Source organism: Nicotiana sylvestris, unplaced genomic scaffold, assembly GCF_000393655.2.
Source record: "Nicotiana sylvestris unplaced genomic scaffold, ASM39365v2 Un00001, whole genome shotgun sequence".
NCBI lineage: Eukaryota > Viridiplantae > Streptophyta > Magnoliopsida > Solanales > Solanaceae > Nicotiana > Nicotiana sylvestris.
Window position 1 is genome coordinate 475943 of NW_027184337.1, and position 18782 is coordinate 494724.

General features: G+C 36.5%; 1 protein-coding gene across 1 annotated transcript; it reads right to left on the reverse strand.

The window, feature by feature from the left end:
• Positions 1–11410: 11410 nt before the first annotated feature.
• Positions 11411–12359, reverse strand: LOC104219623 (large ribosomal subunit protein eL42-like). Its single transcript, XM_009770315.2, has 2 exons — positions 12348–12359; positions 11411–11938 (listed from the first exon to the last, which is right to left on the reverse strand). Exons 1-2 carry the CDS (start codon positions 12357–12359, stop codon positions 11564–11566), a joined length of 387 nt encoding a protein of 128 aa, XP_009768617.1. The 3' UTR covers positions 11411–11563.
• Between the last annotated feature and the right edge of the window lie 6423 nt (positions 12360–18782).

The following is an 18782-nucleotide window of genomic DNA, read 5'->3' on the forward strand; positions in this document are numbered from 1 at the left end:
CTTTTTCAGTTGGACTAGAGCTTGCAGAGTAGATGGCACCTGGTAAATAACTCTGCTCATTGACATTGCTTCTCCATATTTCAAACTGTTTCTTCTCTTCCACAGTTCCCATACAAGGTAAAGCTTGTAAAACTGGCTTCAATCTAGGAACAATGGGTGCTGTCCAACACTTTGTAATTACTTGTTGTAATGATAACCATTCTAATGCAATTCCTCCTCTCCTGAGGAAGTAATTCCAAACACTCCTAGCTGCATTGGATGTGAAGAACAAATGTACTAATGGCTCCTCCTTAGGATCATCACAGTACCAATATTTAGATGGCATGGAGTATCCTATTTTTCGTAAGAAATCATCAAGTGGCAGTTGGCTTTCCACACCTTCCACAGGAAGAAGGATATCTTAAAAGGTAATCCTTTGACCCATATCATCCTGTAAGCTAATCTTGGGTTGTCTCTTCTTCGCAGTTAATCCCATGCAGACTTCACTGAAAAACGACCTCTTGTTTCAAGCATCCAGAATGGTGTATCTAACTCTGTACATTCGTTTGGTGGTCTAAAGTTCTGCATAATATGGTTTGCCAAATCTTCAGGTAGAGTCTAAAATAATTTTTTCAAGTTCCACATACCATTTTCAACCAGATCATTGACATTGTGAATATCCTCATCGATACCAAAGTCTGCAGGCACTTGGAAATATAAGGCTCCCAGTTCAGTACAATTATAGAACCAGAATTGAGCTGATCCCATTCTCGGTTTCCAGTAGATTTGATGTTCAATCATGTCCCTACATTCTAGCATTTTTCTCCACACGTTGGATCCATGCTTCCAAGGTACAATTACTGGATTTAGTTTTTTGCAGTACTTTTGACTAATAAATGCACTCCATAAACTAGGCTTTGTCCTGAAATTCCGCCACAATTTACAGAATAGTGCTTTGGATACATCATGTAGGGACCTGAAGCCTATGCCTCACTGTTGATACCCAATTTTTCCCTATGTATTTTATACTCAAAAAACTTTCAAAATAGCATGTATATGCATATATAAGCATCCCCATAGGTTTTGGTATTTTTCCCAAATTCTTTAAGATTTTTAAAACCAATTTATGGCCTATTTTTGCACTATAAAATCCAATAATTATTCCCATAACTTATCATTTTGGTAAATAAGTTATTATTTTCTCTTATTTACATCAAAATATAATTTACACAATTTTTTCATAATTTTACAAGTCCATTTGTTATTTTTAAAACTAAAATTGCATGAAATTGCAATTTTAGCCTATTTCTCGATTTAATAGCATTTTTAATCACAAAATCATTTCTAATATTTTTAAATTAGTACTTACATATTTTTTATCAACTAAGTATTTTTAATTTGATTCTAAACATCATTTACTATTTTTGTAAATTCAAAAAGTGAAAATGGCTATTTCAATTGCAGCCCATTTTACTTTCAATTCTAGCCCAATTTCGACCTCCATTAACCCCAATTTTAAACCCAATTTCAACCCATTTCAGACCAACCCATATCCCAATTAACCCGACCCACAGCCCGTTTATTTTACCCGTCTGGCTCCCTTTTTGATCAAGGTCGTTGATCAAAATGATCAACGGCCACATTTCCCCCTTTCCTTTTTTAATCCACCAGCACCCCAACCCTAAAATCACTTTCACCTACCCGCCGCCTTTGGTTCCCTCGTCTCTCTCAAATTCTCTCAACTCCTGAAACCCTAGTAGCCGCCTACCCCCTCTGACCCCAAATCCAATTGAATCCATGGCTAACCTAGCCATGGATGATCTCTACTCACCATCTCCTGCTCCTATACGCCTGCTCGCTGAATATTCGAGGCTAGACATCGAAGGTCTTCATCCAGACCTTGGCCGAATCGAGATTCTTTGGCCGTTTCCGGCCTTGCTCCGGCGTACCTTAGCCTCTTGAGCCTGGATTCGACTTTAGCAGCTCAGATCCTCTCTCGAGACTTCCAAGCCTTCTCGTCCTTTAGGGTTCTCAGAAACCCTATCCTATTCGAGGTTCCATTTCATTTTATTCTTTTAGAGCTGTGCTAAATCTATTCTATATTTGACATTTGAGGGTTTTCCCCAAATTTCCCTTTCAAAATCGTTGGTTTTCAAATTAGGGTTTCTGAAAGTCTTTCGATTCTTGTTGTTCTTTTCTTTAGATGTTTGTCTGTAGTATGCTCGTATGTTTTCCTCCTCTATTACGCATGTATTGTCTTCCTATTTTTATATGTATGCTCACATGATTAAGTCTGTTTTCTCACTCTTCTACCAGCGTATTTACTACTGTGTTTCTAGATGTTTTGCTTTTCTGAACTATGTTCGTGTTTCTTGGTAAGCATGTTTGTCTGTTCTGTTTAAATCCCCATCCTTTCTTAAGTTCTGAAGTTGTCTGAACATGTTCTTCATGCCTTAAAATGGTTTTCTTTCTTTGATTGTTTCAAGCCTGCTATTGTATTTGCCTGATTCTCATAAGACTCCTTGAGTCTGTTCATTTGCCTTCTCGTTTCTGTGTTTGATTCGATGGGGGAAACCCTAGAATTTGGGTTTTCTTTTTCTTTGAGTAAAAGACACTAGGGTTTCACTCTGAAACCCTAAGTTTACAGACTCACGACGAGTCTGCAATCGAACTCAAAATCTTATTTGCATGTGATTATGAAAACTCTCATTGTTCTTCTTTGGTTTGAACTGTATGCTTTATATATAAGCTTCCCTTTCAAAGTTTTGAAATCCCTTTAATCATACTAAGAAATTCGTCACTGATTTCTGTTGATTGAACCTCTTTTACCTTACTGATGTTTTCCTTAAATTATTGATCCTGTATCTTCTATGATTTTGTACCAACGTCTGGATCATCTACTTCTTTAATTACCTCAGTTTCTTTGTGGTTTGCAACTGGATCCGAGATCCTTTGACTGATTTTTTCAAATTTGTACCTACTGTGCCATCTCTCCTTAAATACCAACTTTGTATTTGGCCCTATTTGTGCACTATATGGTTGCTTTACCTTAATTTAGCCTTAATAAACTGATTCTCTCTTCCTTCTTAGTCGTTTGAACTAGACCCTTAATTAAAGGAGTCTGGCTACCCTGATTGATACTAATTTGATTAGTTTCTATGTTTGTATCCTTTGCCTGCCTCACCTGTTTTCAAAACTATATAAAGGGCTTAGCCCTCCCTTTTTTCAAAAAGAAAAAACCAAAAAAAAAGGAACAAAAAGGCAATCAGTCGACTAACTCTCTTCTTCTCTCAACACGCTGACCAGTTCTATTTTCTACTTCTCTTTTCTTTCTGAAATACTTTTAAGTTCTCCTTGAATCTTCGAGTGTTCTACTGAAAACCTGAGTTGTTTCTGCTGTTTGCTTACGGTGGTTACTTTGCTATTCTCTTTCTGTTACTTTGCAACTGGTATGCCCATCTTAGTTTAATACTGCTTCTCGACTATGTGTTTTACATCCCAGTTCTGTTATGCTTTTTCTTTACTGTTTTCTGCAACTTTATCATTATTTTTCTTACGTGAATTCCCTTACCCTTTACTCCTTTATATGTGAGTTATGGTTCAAAGCATGACATCACTCTAATATTGTTGTCTATGTTTTTAAATTGGGTTCTTTGAATCCAAAACTCAATCAGTTCCCCATTCCCTTCCCCCTTTATGTGTTTGAGCCTTAGACTTGGGTCTGGTAGTGTCCTAATCACTGTCCAGACCCTGGTCTGACCTTCAAAGGTCTGCTCCTAATTTGATTAATCAAACAGGTGGTCTGGGGTGTGCTAGCCTACCTTGTGGCTAGGCATGACCACCACCAGTCACGGCTCCCCAATCCCCCTTTTCACTTTGCACTTACTCTTAGCTATTACGTTCTACCCCTCTCTTGCAAGCCATGCTTTGGGACCCCTGAGTTCCCTCTGAACTTGGATGCCTGAGGGTTGGCACTTCCACACTGCACTGTTCTGTTATTATATCAATTATTCAGAATGTTAAGCATTTCCTGGAGTTCTTGAAGCTCCTTGGAACTTTGAAAACATTCTGAGTAAGAGAAGGCATCGGAATCTAGAATCCGGATTTGGTGAAATACATGTTATTGGGCATTAAGATTGAATTAGGCTACTTGGATCTAGCTGTACGCTGTGATGTATTTCTGTTTACTTTCTTTCTTTTGGTTCTGTAATAATCTTGTAAAAAGAACTCGGGGAATATTAGTAAAGGGTGTGGGAGGGGTTTATATTGCTTGCATGAGTTAAAGGGTAGAAATCATGCCTATAGGATTTTAATTCTTTCAATCACCTAGATACCATGCCTATAGGATTTTAATGCTTTCAATCACCTAGAGACCATGTCTATAGGCCTTTACATTCCTTTAAATCAATCATTTAGAAATCATGTCTATAAGATTTAATATCGCAAATCAGTAGAAATCCTGCCTATAGGACCTAATAATCGAATAACCCGTTGCACGTAGAAATCATTCCTATAGGAAATGCATGAAAACGTTAAACTGTAGGGTAATCAAATACTCATTTTTTCTTAACAACTTAATAACAGGTATAGATATCCTGCCAACAGGGTTCAAACTCGCCTAATCTGTATAAGCATTAATCTGGAAATTGGATTCAGCGTTTTCAACAAACTTGTACTAATCTATTTATTACTAGAACTCTTACAAGTCTTTAAAATTATCGGTTTCTTTTTTTTTTTAAACTTGAATCTCTCTTTGCTAAAACGGTTTTCAATCTTCTGCTTAAATTTTCATCTCACGAAGCTGTTATATTCAAAATAGTATTCAGTTTGTTCTTACTTTTAAAGCCGCTTTACTTTCGAAACTCTTTTTCATAACTCTACTGTATTTCAAATCTGCTGATTTAAAAGTCAATTTCCTATTTCTGTAATCTCAACTATCTGTTTTAATCCTTTCTGCATTAGGCTTTTTCTGAAATCAGTACTTTCTAAATAATTCATTTAAAGTACTTCAATTCCTGACAATTTGATTCGAGTTGCCTAATGCAGACCTTTTATCTAATTCTATGTGTTAAACTGATCCGTCCGCTGTTTAAGTTTTAATTAAAGACCAAACCAGTATATGCAAGACATGCTAAACTATTTGCTATGTGATTTACGGGGTTTTATGTGAGCCTTGCATATTTATTTTATGCCCCGCTTATTTGTTATTTGTTTTGACTGACGTCCTAGTATTTTATCCTTTTAAGCACCATATATGCCTCCATCCCTTTCTTCCCTTTGGGATTAGAAGTCCAAATACCCCGTGACTGATAGGTTGGGACGGGTACTAGCATGCAATAAGTAAAACGAAACTAATCGTGTTTAATACCCTAACGGGGTGGGAAGGGTAGAATATGAAGATGATGACGGTGCGCTAATATATCGTGCGGGAATGATTGCTGGGTATTGCACCAAACTGTTTCATATTATATTTAAACCTAGGACTCCTTTTCTCCTTCTTTAGTTATCAATGTTTTCTTAAATTAGTGTTTTCTTCAACTAAGCTTTTCTCTTTTCAAAATCACTTGTGTCCTTCTTCTTTCAATTTTTTTTTTCAACTTGGTTATACTTCCTATGTGCAAACTTTGCTTGTTTATTCTTACTCTTCTTAAATTCATAACTAAGCACGGTCGGGAAGCACACTAGTGGATCTTGAGGGGTGCCTAACACCTTCTCCTCGAGATAATCTGAAGCCCTTACCCGAACTCTGGTTTATCTTTCAAAATCCTTTTTTTAAGTGTCCTAATGCACTATAATCATTAGGTGGCGACTCTTCAAATTCCATATCCCGATTCCTCGAAAGGGGAATAAGAGTTGTTTTTCCCATAATGTCGTAAACCCGATTTTGCCTTCTTTCAGGAGGGAAAAAGGGGGCGTCGACACTCACTCCTCATTAGGCATGCAACGGTTAGTCCACGATGACCAATGTCTAAAGTTGCCTACCACATTTCTGCTCCAGAAGAATTTGGTAAAAATGCTATGTAATTTATTGATCACATAAATTGGTGGATTAACTGCTGACAACATATGAATTGGGATACTCTACATGACATTTGCGATCAATACAGCTCTGCCTCCTATAGATAGGAGTTTGACTTTCCACGACTGCAGTTTGTCCATGACCTTAGTGATTAATCCCTGGTAATAGTCACTCCTTCTTCTTGCATAAAAAATAGGGCATCCAAGATAGGTCATAGGGAAACATTGTCTTCATATACCTGTAATCCTTTTAACCTTGTTAATCACCTCATTATCTGTTAATTGACGCATGTATATGGCAGACTTGGCTTTGTTCACCAGTTGACCAGACAATGATTCATAAGCTTGCAAAACCTCCATGACAAGTCTTAGTGAAGTTTCATCAGAAGAGGAGAAAATGATTGTATCATCAGCGTATGAGAGATGATTTATTTTTGGGCTCCATTTTGGCATTCCAAATCCACGGAAATACAGGTTAGAGTGTAGTGAATTCAAACCCCGACACATTGCTTCTACTGCTAGAATGAATAGGGTTGGTGACAAAGGGTCACCCTGCTTAACTCCCCTCGAAGATTTGAAGAAACCATTTGGCTGCCCATTTATAAGAATAGAGTACCAATTATTCCCAATCAAATCAAAGATCAATCCAATAAATGCTTCAGGAAATCTCATCTTCCTTAGCATTTAGGTCAGGAAAAGCCATGATATCCTATTGTAAGCTTTTGTCATGTCGAGCTTAATAACAACATTTGGGCCTTTTTTTTGTTCTCAACTTGATATCTGTAATGATTTCTTGAGTTAACAGTACATTCTCAACTATACTTCTTCCCTTCACAAAACATGCATGTTCCCGTGAGATTACGTTTGGTAAATATTCAACCAATCTTTCATGAATAACCCTAGAGAAAAACTTGTTAACAAAGTTGCTGAGACTGATTGGTCTCATGTCTGCAAAGGTCATCACTTCTTTTTTATTTGATAATAAAACCAGGTTTGTGTGTGTCACACTCTTTGGCAATTGTTGACCGCAAAAGAAAGCCCTGACCATGCCGACTACATCTTCTTCAATGATTTCCCAGCATGTTTGTTAAAAGGCTCCAGTGAAACCATCTGGTCCGCCTGCTGAGTCCCCATTCAACCCCATAACTGCTCTCTTCACTTCTTCATTGGAAGGCAAATCCATCAATCTCTTATGTTGATTGCTATCTACCATTGAAGGTACATGATTTAGAATATCAAAATCATTAAGCACTACACTCTAAGTAAATTGATCCTTGTAGAAATTTACTGCTTTTTCTGCTATTAAGTGATCTTTTTCAATCCAGTTACCAAGGTTATTCTGGATCCTTGATAATTTCAGTCTCTTCCTTCTCCCATTAACCTGAGCATGGAAGAATTTAGTGTTTCTATCGCCATCTTTGAACCATAACATGCCAGCTTTTTGCCTCCAGAATTCTTCTTCTAATGCAAGATATTTAATCATTTTAGCTTGGACCTGTCGTAATCTTTGTCTTTTCATCTGTGTAGGATTGACTTCAAATTGTCTTTCATGAACCAAGACCACCTCCTCAAGGCTTGCAATCTTTTGGAATATATCCCCATAAGTAGCTCTGCTCCAGGTAAATAGTGCTTGCTTAAGCTTCTTTAACTTGTAGTTAAAAATGCAGAAAGGGTTAGCACTAAAATCAGCATTCCAATTCTCCTTCACTACCTCTTTGAAAGATTCATGCTTTGTCTAGAAGTTTAGAAATTTGAATGACTTCTTAATTGGAGGAGTTTCTATATCACATTTCAGCAGCATCGGGCAATGATTAGACCCAATTTTGGACAGGTGAGTTACCTCCAATCCAGGAAAGGTCTGTTACAATTCATTATTGCCAAAACATCTATCCAATCTTTTAAAAATACAATCCTCCTCCGATATTCTATTCCACCATGTAAATATTCTTCCTTTAAATCCCAAATCTGTCAAGTTGCAGGTATTGATGCAGTGACTAAAGTCATCTACTTCAAGGAGAGAAACTGGAAAGCCTCTATACTTCTCTTCCTCGTCCCATATCACATTAAAGTCGCCTCCAATTAGCCATGGTACTACCATATCTGATGTCATTGCATACAAAGTATCCCATAGTTAAATTCTTTCAATGCGATCACATTTGGCATAAACTAGTGTAAGGATGAGCTCAACATGTGTTTCAGTGTGCATCAATCTCAAAGTCAGTTGTTGAGTCATGTTATATAGAATAGTAACTCAAAAATTTCATCAATAAAATCCCAAATCTTGTTTGACACATTCACCACAGCCTGTGCCAAACCAATTCTTGCTTTATACCTCTCCATTTTGTGAAACGGTTGCATAGGCTCAAGGATTCCTATGAACTCAAAGTGATGTATCCTGTGCATTGTAATCATTTCAAATGCTTGCATTGTATTTACTGACCTCACATTCCATATAATGACATCCATTAAAGGTTTTTGGGTTTGGACAATGTTCTCCTTGTTTGTACCCCTCCTATTGGGATAGATGGTTCTTTGACTTGTTTTTTTTTCTCTTTGTTGCAGATTTAAACTGCTCAATGTGCCTAGGTAATAAATCTCCTTGCTTGGCAACATTGAGAAAGTTTTGGGTTGTTGACTCCTCATCCAGGTCCCTGATTGCCTGATTACTTTGGCCTTCAATTTCCTTAGTGTTAGCTGTAACCATTAGACCAAATTTTTCATGTAGGATATTTATCTGTTTGTTACCAGAACTGCTGACATTTTGTTGATGTGCAGATTTTAATGTAACAGTACCCTGCTCTGCAGCTTGTGGATCTGGTTGTTGGTTTGTAGCATTTGCACTAACAATTGGAATTGCATTACTATAGCTTGGACGTTGTTGTCCTGCTTTGGTATGCTCAATATCTCCAAGTGTTCCTCCTGGATCATCAACATTGCACAGCTATGCATTTTTAGGTTTAAGTCTTCAACAACTGAATTCTGTTTTTCAGAAGTTTGCTCTCCTTTCCTTTTCTCATTTACACTTGGATCATCTTCATTATTTGCATCCCCTCCTGTCTCATCATCACTTGCCATTCCATCTGGAATTTGACCCTCTACTGGATCTTCTTCAGTCTGATTTAACCATAACTTGCTTCCTTTCCAATTAATTGTTTCACTGTTTTTAAACATTTCAAAATCTGTGTCTTCCGCCTGCTCATTATCATTGCTTGTCTGCTCTTCTTGCCTTGTCACTGCATGCACATTATTTACCTTGACTGAATTTTTGGCTATTGTCTCATTAATGCTAGTGTCTTGAGATGGTATGTCTTTATATGAGGTGTTGGTACCTACAACATTGTTAGAAAAAGCTGTTTGCACCCAAGCTGTTGTTGATTTCTCATTGTCTGCATTGAACTTTGTTGTTGGATTCCCATTTGCAGTAGGAATAAATGTTGGAGCTTTGTGGTTCAGTTTATTAGCTTTAGTATTTGATGATTGTATCCTAGCTGAAATAGGAGAAGTTATCTTTCGTACTAGCTGCTTGATCGATACATGAACTTCCTGCTCCTCTGAATCAATGACCACAATTACTGTGGAATTATTGTGATGTATATCACTGTGGTCTGTTGTTTTTTGAACTTCCTCCACAACTGCCAGTTGGTTATCTTCATTTAACTCACCATTTTCAATTTCAAACACAGCAAATTTGTTGGTTGATTGTATTTTTTTTTCTACAGCAACATTGTTAACACGAACCATTTCTTTCCCTTGTGCAGTATTATCTTCAATTTTTTTGCCTTTGTTTAGTCTCCTATTGTCGCGTACTTCCTTCCACTGAGGGCCTATATTACCAACTACTTTGCTACTAGTAAGTACCATCAAAGGAGAATCATGTTTTGCATGTTTTTTATTTTCTTGTTGCACATTTTCAACATTTTCTTGCTGCTGGGCAGTTTTGGTTTCCCTTAGCTCAGGATTAATTTTCCAACATTCCATCCTATCGTGTCCTTGTAATTTGCATTCTTTGCAATAATTAGGTAGGTAGTCATAGTTAATGGTTACCCATTTAGTTCTTACCTCTCCATTTGTCTCATTGAGAATGTCCATTCGAACTTTCTTTGGGAGATCAGCTAGCAGGTCCACCAGCACTTTCACACGAGCACAGCTAGGTCATGGTTTCTTTACAGTGGCCAAATCCAATTGAAGGGGTTTACCTACAGCTGAAGCTAAAGAGAATAGGAATTCCCTGACAAAGTATGTTGGCAGCAGATTAGGGAATGATATCCAGGCCATAACCTTAGGTGTCTCTTCTCCATCTTTGAATTTTGCATCATAAATCAGTGTTCTCAATTGATATTCATCCCCATACTTATCCTTAACATAGTACACACCTTTTGACGAGAAATCTACATAATCTTGCCATAGTGTAAATCGTATCAAAATGTGTCTGTCACGTAGATATCCTATGTTGCATTCAACTTTGATACCACATTGTAATGGGACTATTCGACGTATTTCATTGATATCTGGCCATCCGTATGAAAATTTGCACACCACTGCCTGTTGCAATCCCTCAATGTAGTTCATACATTCTACTTCTGATTCTTTAAAACAGACAGTTGGTTGTCCTTGAAAGTATTGAGCTTGTCTAGTAGCTATTGGATCCACCTGTACTCTTTCTTGTGTAGTTGAAGTACTGGCCATGGGTTTGACTACCTTTGCGTAGTCCATTTGTTTTGGAACCTTAGCAGTCATCGTACATGGCTGTGTAATGTTGGGGGCTGGTTGGGGCTTTGGCCCATCGATTGAATGTAGCTTGCCACTGGCCATTGTGGCCATGGAAGCACTGTGTCAAATAGCAGTGGACTTCCTAGGAAAATCTTGTTTCTTCAAAGAACTTGAAGTATCATTGATCCACCAGTTTAGTACAAAGTATTTCTCTTGCACCAGTTACAATGTATAACTGTCTTTGACGATAAAAGCTGCAGATTATACTAATTAGATGCTACAGTAGCTCCAACAATTTTTGTAATACCTGTTGTTGATTTTGGCTTCACATCTAATAATTCCAGTTAAAAAAAACAAAGCTTCCAAGTTGATCTTCAAAAACTTCAACTTCACGTCAAAAGTAGTAACATGTAGTCTTGCAATCGCGATGCTATAGTAACTCACAAGATGAAATTAAAGATCTGATGCGTTTGGTTAAAATATTTAGGAAGAAATCAAATGGGGATTGATCACAACGAGAAAGGTGTTCTTTTGGTACTAAGATTGTGATCTTAACTTAACGGAGTCCGAAATTATGGCCGATGTATTGTGACAGAATCACTATTAAAGGTCTTCTTCCTAAAGAGGTTTGAACTTCTTTGTTTCGTTGCACTTTTATTCATTCATTCGTACTTATAAAAGTTTATAGGCATTTTTTACGAAATTTAAAACCCTAAAATATAAATTTCATCTCCATATCACAACCATAACACAAAAACATCTATTGAAAAACAATGTAACCCATACGAATCAACATCTCTAAGTTAACATAAACTAAGGCGAAAAAAAAAGTTGTGGATTACACTTCACATGCAATCTAGAAAAGAGAGGTTCCCTTTCCTTTCTTGTCTCCACCAATTTCAAAGTGCTTGCACCTCTTGATTTGATGCTGTGAAACATATTTGCAACCTTGGCATTGCAACCTCAACACAATCTTCTTAGTGGTTTTTGCCTTTTTGTGGAAGATGGGCTTTGTCTGACCACCATAACCTGACTGCTTCCTATCATAACGACGCTTTCCCTGAGCAGCCAAACTATCTTTCCCCTTCTTGTATTGTGTAACCTTGTGCAACGTATGCTTTTTGCACTCCTTAGACTTGCAGTAGGTCTTCTTTATCTTAGGAACGTTCACCTTTTTCGCCGGCCAAGATTTAGACAGAAATAGCAGAGAGCACAATTGTCGTTCAGTTAACTGTGTAATTACAGTTATGCAAACCAAACAGTAAACTTGTAATTACACTATGACAAACAAACAGGTTGTCACAATTATACAACTGTGTAATTACTAGGCTGCGTAATCACTACCCTAGTAATTATACCAATTCCAATTACCTGGTGACTTTCTAAATAGACCCTAAAAGCATGCAAGTTTAGTATTTTGCAAACACTTAAATGTAACTTAAGCAAATTGACAAGGCTAACAAATTAAACACAAATATAAATCCTAGATTTGAATGTTCACCACCTTCATAATTATCGTCTAAGGATAAATTTTAAATGTAAGTTAACTAAATTGTTACGACCCGTATTTTCCACCCTCGCGAGTCGTGATGGCGCGTACTAATGTAAGCTTGGAAAGCCGACTGTTTTGAACAATTTACCTTTTTTCCCATTTTAATCCTTTACAAGAAATTATGAGCAATACCTTAAAGACATCAGAATTTATAACAAGCGGAAGAAAAATAATAAAACTACTGAGTATAACCAATACAAATGTTTCAACAAGACTACTTAGAACTGGAGTCACAGCTTCACAGACGGTCTAAGAGTTCTACAAATAAAGGTCTAAAATAAATAAATTCAACACTGTCTTTGAAAATACATGAAGCAAATAAGAATAGTAGATAGAAGGAGACGCCAAGGCATGCGGACACCTGCAGGACTACCTCGGATCGCCTGATGAACAAGAAACAACAATCTCACTACGGTCCGGAGTCTACAACACTGTGGTCTACACAAAAGAGTGCAGAGTGTAGTATCAGCACAACCAACCCCATGTGCTGGTAAGTTCCTAGCCTAACCTCGGCGAAGTAATGACGAGGCTACGACCAGACTACCAAATAAACCTATGCAATTTAACTATATACATCGGAAAGAAGAACAATAATATACAGTCAAGTATGGGAGGGGGAAACATGTTGCGGTGAAACATCAAATAATAAAAGAAGAATAACACATAAATATGAGGATCATCACAGTTGAATTCAAAATTTGAAGGGGAAATCATGCTGCGTGGTACAACAAGTATCAACAGGAAACCAACAATTAAGTGTAGAGAAATTGTAACCCAATTATCAATAAAAATCGAAAAAACAATGACAGGTGCACGACATCACCCTTCGTGCTTTAACAGTCTCTCATCAAAACAATACACAACATCACCCTTCATGCTTTAACACTCTCTTACCAAAATAATACACGACATCACCCTTCGTGTTTTACACTCTTCCTTACCCAAGCGACAAATCACAAGGCAAATAGGGTAAGAGAATCTATAACATCGAAATAAAATCAAGTAACAATAGAAAATCAATAAGTAAACGTAATGGATAACATAACTCAATTATCAGCAAGAGTCAGAAAAATCAAGGACAAGTGCACGGCATCACCTTTCGTGATTTTATTCTCGTCCTCACCAAAGAATCAACATAAATTACATGGCATCACCCTTCGTGCTTTTACTCTCGTCCTCACCATAGAATCAACATAAATTACACAGCATCACCCTTCATATTTTTACTCTCATCCTCACCATAAAATCAATATAATAGGCACAGAATAGTACATCGTGCGACATGACATCACCCTTCGTGATTTAGACTCTTCCTCACAAAATCATACACGACATCACCCTTTATGCTTTAACACTCTTCCTCACCCAAACAACAATCACAGGAAATAAGGGCAAGGAAATAAATGAAATCACAATAAAATCCCGGCAAGGTAACAATAGTACAACAATCAAATCCCGGCAAGGGACATAACATTAAAGCAACAACATCCCGGCAAGGGAGACAATATCATTATCCTCTCTTTTCTTTCTTCTTTATAACATTTACTTCACAACTAAATTCACAACTTGAGCCAATGCTCTATATGATCAACAATTCAACTCTTAACTCGAGTCAATCCTCTACAATGTTCAACAATTAAATTCTCAACTTGAGCCAATACTCTACCATGTTCAACAATTAAATTCTCAACTTGAGCGAACGCTCTTACCAACAATAACAACAACAACCCAGTATAATCCCACAAGTGTGTTTTGGTGAGGGTAATATGTACGCAGACCTTACCCCTACCCTGAGGGGCAGAGAGGTTGTTTCCAGGAGACCCTCGGCTCAACACAGCGACAAGAGACGATATATTAGTACTATCAATAGACTCATAATAGAATAACATAAAATAACATAACATAACAAAAAATAAAAATAACAACAATATAAGAAATATAGGAAGTACGAAAAAGATGGAAGATATAATAATATCCAGCAGATAAAGCCCTGCATCAGTAGCTGACCAGTAGCATCCTAATACTAACTCCTAACTGGCTAGTCTCACTCTAGTGCGCTGTAAAAATACTCACACCATTCCCCTAGCCTACAACCTTAATGCTAGACCTCCATAATTCCCTGTCAAGGGCCATGTCCTTAACAATCCTAAGTCGCGCCATGTCCTGCCTGATCACCTCTCCCTAATTCTTCTTAGGTCTCCCTCTACCTCTCCTCATGCCCACCACAGCCAGTCGTTCACACCTCCTCACCGGTGCCTCAGTTCTCCTTCGCTGAATGTGCCCGAACCATCTAAGTCTTGCATCTTGTCCTCCATAGGGACCACACCCACCTGTTCTTACCATGTTCAACAATTAAATTCTTAACTTGAGCCAATGCTCTTACCATGTTCAACAATTAAATTCTCAACTTGAGACAACGCTCTTACCATGTTCAATTAACAATAATACTTCCACACGTCATCTTCATCAGTAGGAATCATCATATAGAGCATGAACAATACGAAATGAAGTCACATAAATCATGGTATAAGACTCACATGCACCAACGTATAAATACTTGTCACCATGCCTATACGTCGTACTTAATAATTAGCACATAGCATATAAGACTCAACTCCTAATCTCTCAAGATAAGGTTAGTCCAAACACTTACTTCGATTCTACGAACACAATTCAAGTCTCTACTATCGCTTTACCTCTTGATTCCACCACCAATTCGCTCGTATCTAGCCACAAATTACTTAATTACATCAATAAATGATAAATGAATAAATTTCAATGCATGAAAATAAGTTTCTCAAAGTTTTTGCCCAAAATGTCAAAAATCACCCCCGGGCCCACATGGTCAAAACCTGATTACCCATTCCCCCACGAACCTAAATATATAATTTTTTTTGAAATCGGACCTCAAATCGAGGTCCAAATCCACAATTTTTGAAAAACCTAGGTTCTACCCAAAACATCCAATTTCCCACATGAAAATCATTGATTTTGAGTTGAAATCATGTGAAAAGATGTTAATGATTGAAGAAAACGAGTTAAAATTGACTTACAATCGATTTGGAAGAAGAGTTATCTTTGAAAAAATCACCTAAGAGTATTTTGGTTTTGAATGAGTGTGAAAAATGGGAGATTTTCGGCTAAGTTATAAAATTGCAGGTTGCAGGTATGGGAATTGCGAACCCCGACTTCTGTTAAGTTCGCATTTGCAAATGTAGTGTCGCATTTGCGAAATCGCATTTGCGACTGAAGTGTCGCATTTGCGACCAAGGGGGGCTTCCAAGCAGTTGTAGCATTTGCGACACAAGTATCGCATTTGCGATATGCAAAGCCTGCAGGCCTGTAGCATACCGGCAATTCCCTAAGTTAAAATTTCACTCTGTGGCCTATCCAAAACTCACTCGAGCCCTCGGGGCTCCAAACCAAACATGCACACCAACCTAAAAATATCATACGGACTTGCTCGTGCATTCAAATCACTAAAATAACATCAACAACTGTGAATTTAACACCAAAATCATGAAATTTCTCAAGAACTTCAAATTTTTCATTTTTCTCAAATACGATCCGATTCACGTCGTTTCAAGTCCGTTTCTTACCAAATTTCACAGACTTATCTTAAATCACATATAAGACCTGTATCAGATGACGGAACCTAAATAAGGGCCTGATACCATCGAGTCGTAATTACAATTCATTTCCAAATCTCATAAATAATTTCAGAAAATAATTTTCTTTAAAAATTCATTTCTCGGGCATGGGACCTTGGAATTCGATTCTGGGCATACGCCCAAGTCCCATATTTTTATACGGACCCTCTAGGACCGTCAAATCACGGGTTCGGGTCCGGGTTTATTTACCCAAAATGTTGATCGAAGTCAACTTAATTCATTTTAAAGTCAAAATTTATTATTTTTCACAGATTTTCATATATTGGCTTTCCGGCTATGCGCCCAGACTACACACGCAAATCGAGATGAGACAAAAAGAGGTTTTTAAGGCCTCGAAACGCAGAATTTACTTTTAAAACTTGTGATGACCTTTTGGGTCATCACACAAATCAACTCAGGCCAAGTCTCCAAATAAAACTATCCCACATAATATTTTTATTTTTGAATAAAAATATAGTGTGTGCGTGTATGTGTGTGTATATATATATAAACACACACATACACACGCACAAGAATAATAAATCAGATATTATTCTAGATTTATATTTATTAAAAAGAATATTTTAATTAGATATGAAGTAAAATGATTTTCATATAATTCCAAGAACAAATTAAGGAAAAATAATAATAGTTATACCTAATTTCACTTAGAAATACGATATTAATTTTTCATAAATATCTATATAGAGTGAGTCACATAGACATATTTCCTAGATCATATAATAATTTTTTGTATTTTTCATTTTCCAAAAATGCCACATAAAAATTAATAAGGAACTAATATTTTCAAAAAGGTATTAAATATGGAAAAAAATATTTTCCAATGTCCAAAAATTAAACTAAAAAAATTAAGTAAAAAATTAAATTTTAGAAAAATCACCAAAGAAAAGAACATCGAAAACAGAGACCTGGGGGAACCACAATCGCTCAAAAACCCTCACAAGTGTGTGGGAATGTGTCAAAGCTGGGTAACCAATACTTTTTTCCCAATTTACGAGCGATACAGGTTCTGAAAACGATTTTTACTATGATCCGGATTAAAATTATCTCTACTTTTGACTATTTTAATTCAATTAAAACACATAGTTTTACTCCAAATGAGTTTTAGGATTGAGCTCAAGCGCCTATTGCTCAGGAAATTATCAAAGTAGTGGAGTTTTTGGGATGGCCAGTTTATTCTAGATTTTGGCCAAAAATCGTATTCTTCGGCTAAAATTACTCGTTTAAAATATTGATTAAAGTCTTAAACGTATTCTAAGACTTATTTGCATAACTAATTTAAAGAAAAACATTCAAAAATTGATCAATATGATCAAAAGTTGATTAGTTTTGTTTTTAGCAAACCCTAACGGATTTTCTATAAAATCCAACCTAATTTTTCTATCTTAATCACATGTGATTATATAATTTTTCTCAAAAACATATGGATAATAGATTACCCAGTACGATTTGCACAAAATTTACATATAACATAGAGAATTGAAACTTGTTTAAAACATATAAAATCCTAGAGTTTAAAATTGTTCTATGTATCGTTGGAAAGCTCGCAACGAACTTTGTTAGAATTCCTAAGGTTTCACGCATAAAAAGATAGTTTCGAGCATAAAATAATGCAAGCAAGATACGGGTTTAACATATAAAAAAAATCTAAAATTCATACACTAGAAAAAATAATTTACATGACCAGAAAACAAGCCCGTGGCTGTGATACCAATGTAATAAAATGAGTAAGGAGACTTACAATTCTCTCTTTAGCGAGAGTGGATTGTCTACAAAAACAAACTCGAATTACTAGTCATTGAAAATCCTTAGATAGTGAACGGACTTCATATTACAGATCCATTGGAAAAAATTGCAAATTATTCTTTTAGTAGAAAACTAAATCCGTTGATAATCGATTCTCAACCTAATATACCTACTGATATCATCAGTCCAACCGATTTTTCTATTGCAAAATGACTACAATATTTTTTTTGTAGTTATATATTATTTTTGGTAGTGATAGTTTTGGTGAATTTGCGTCAAACAAATTATCAACCTCAAAATGAAAATAAATCTGAAATTTAAGCTACAAACGGCTTTTACTGATGTTTACCCTCAAAAATAGATAACAATTAAATTTATGTATGGCTTTAAGATTATGTCAATTAATTCAATATAAATGATAAACTACATTACATTAAACAAATAAAGGACATAATAAATTTTCAAACCAATTAAGGGGAGTGATCCTGGACTCAATAACAACTTTAATGAAATACCCGCATTCGATCCCGGGCTCACAATATTGAAGAACAGATGAACAAAAGTAAGAACTCTGAATAATAGAGAAAATAAGAGTATATTGCCTTGATATGCGAGTTACAATATCTTTAATGAATAATTAGACTCTTTTTTATATAGCAAGGGAGTTTTACCCTACGTACAATTCCTTAAAAGGTAAAAGTCTTTTGTTTTACTAATCACTGATTTTCAATCGATATGTGTTGAGATTCACGTCGTAACATCCGATTGGGCACAAATATCACGATCCTTTGTCAGTCGTGCTTGATTATCTACTAATTCTCTCCAAAGTTTTGGGATTCAAATCGGACCTGGGAGACGTGGCCTTGATTCTTTCCAACTGCGACTCGGGGTGCTCTTTGCCCCGATTCCATTTCCTTACAGTCATATCTCTCTTCCGTTTACTTCGAAAAGCGAGACGTTCCCCGGGATCGGTTTCACCCATATACAACTAAATCTACCGCATAAATAAATGTGTCGATATTCTAAGCATGCATTGTCGTAACTACAATCATATACCGAGAAAGCGACTTAAAAAAAGTGTTAAGGTCTTTGGGGTATTCATTAAG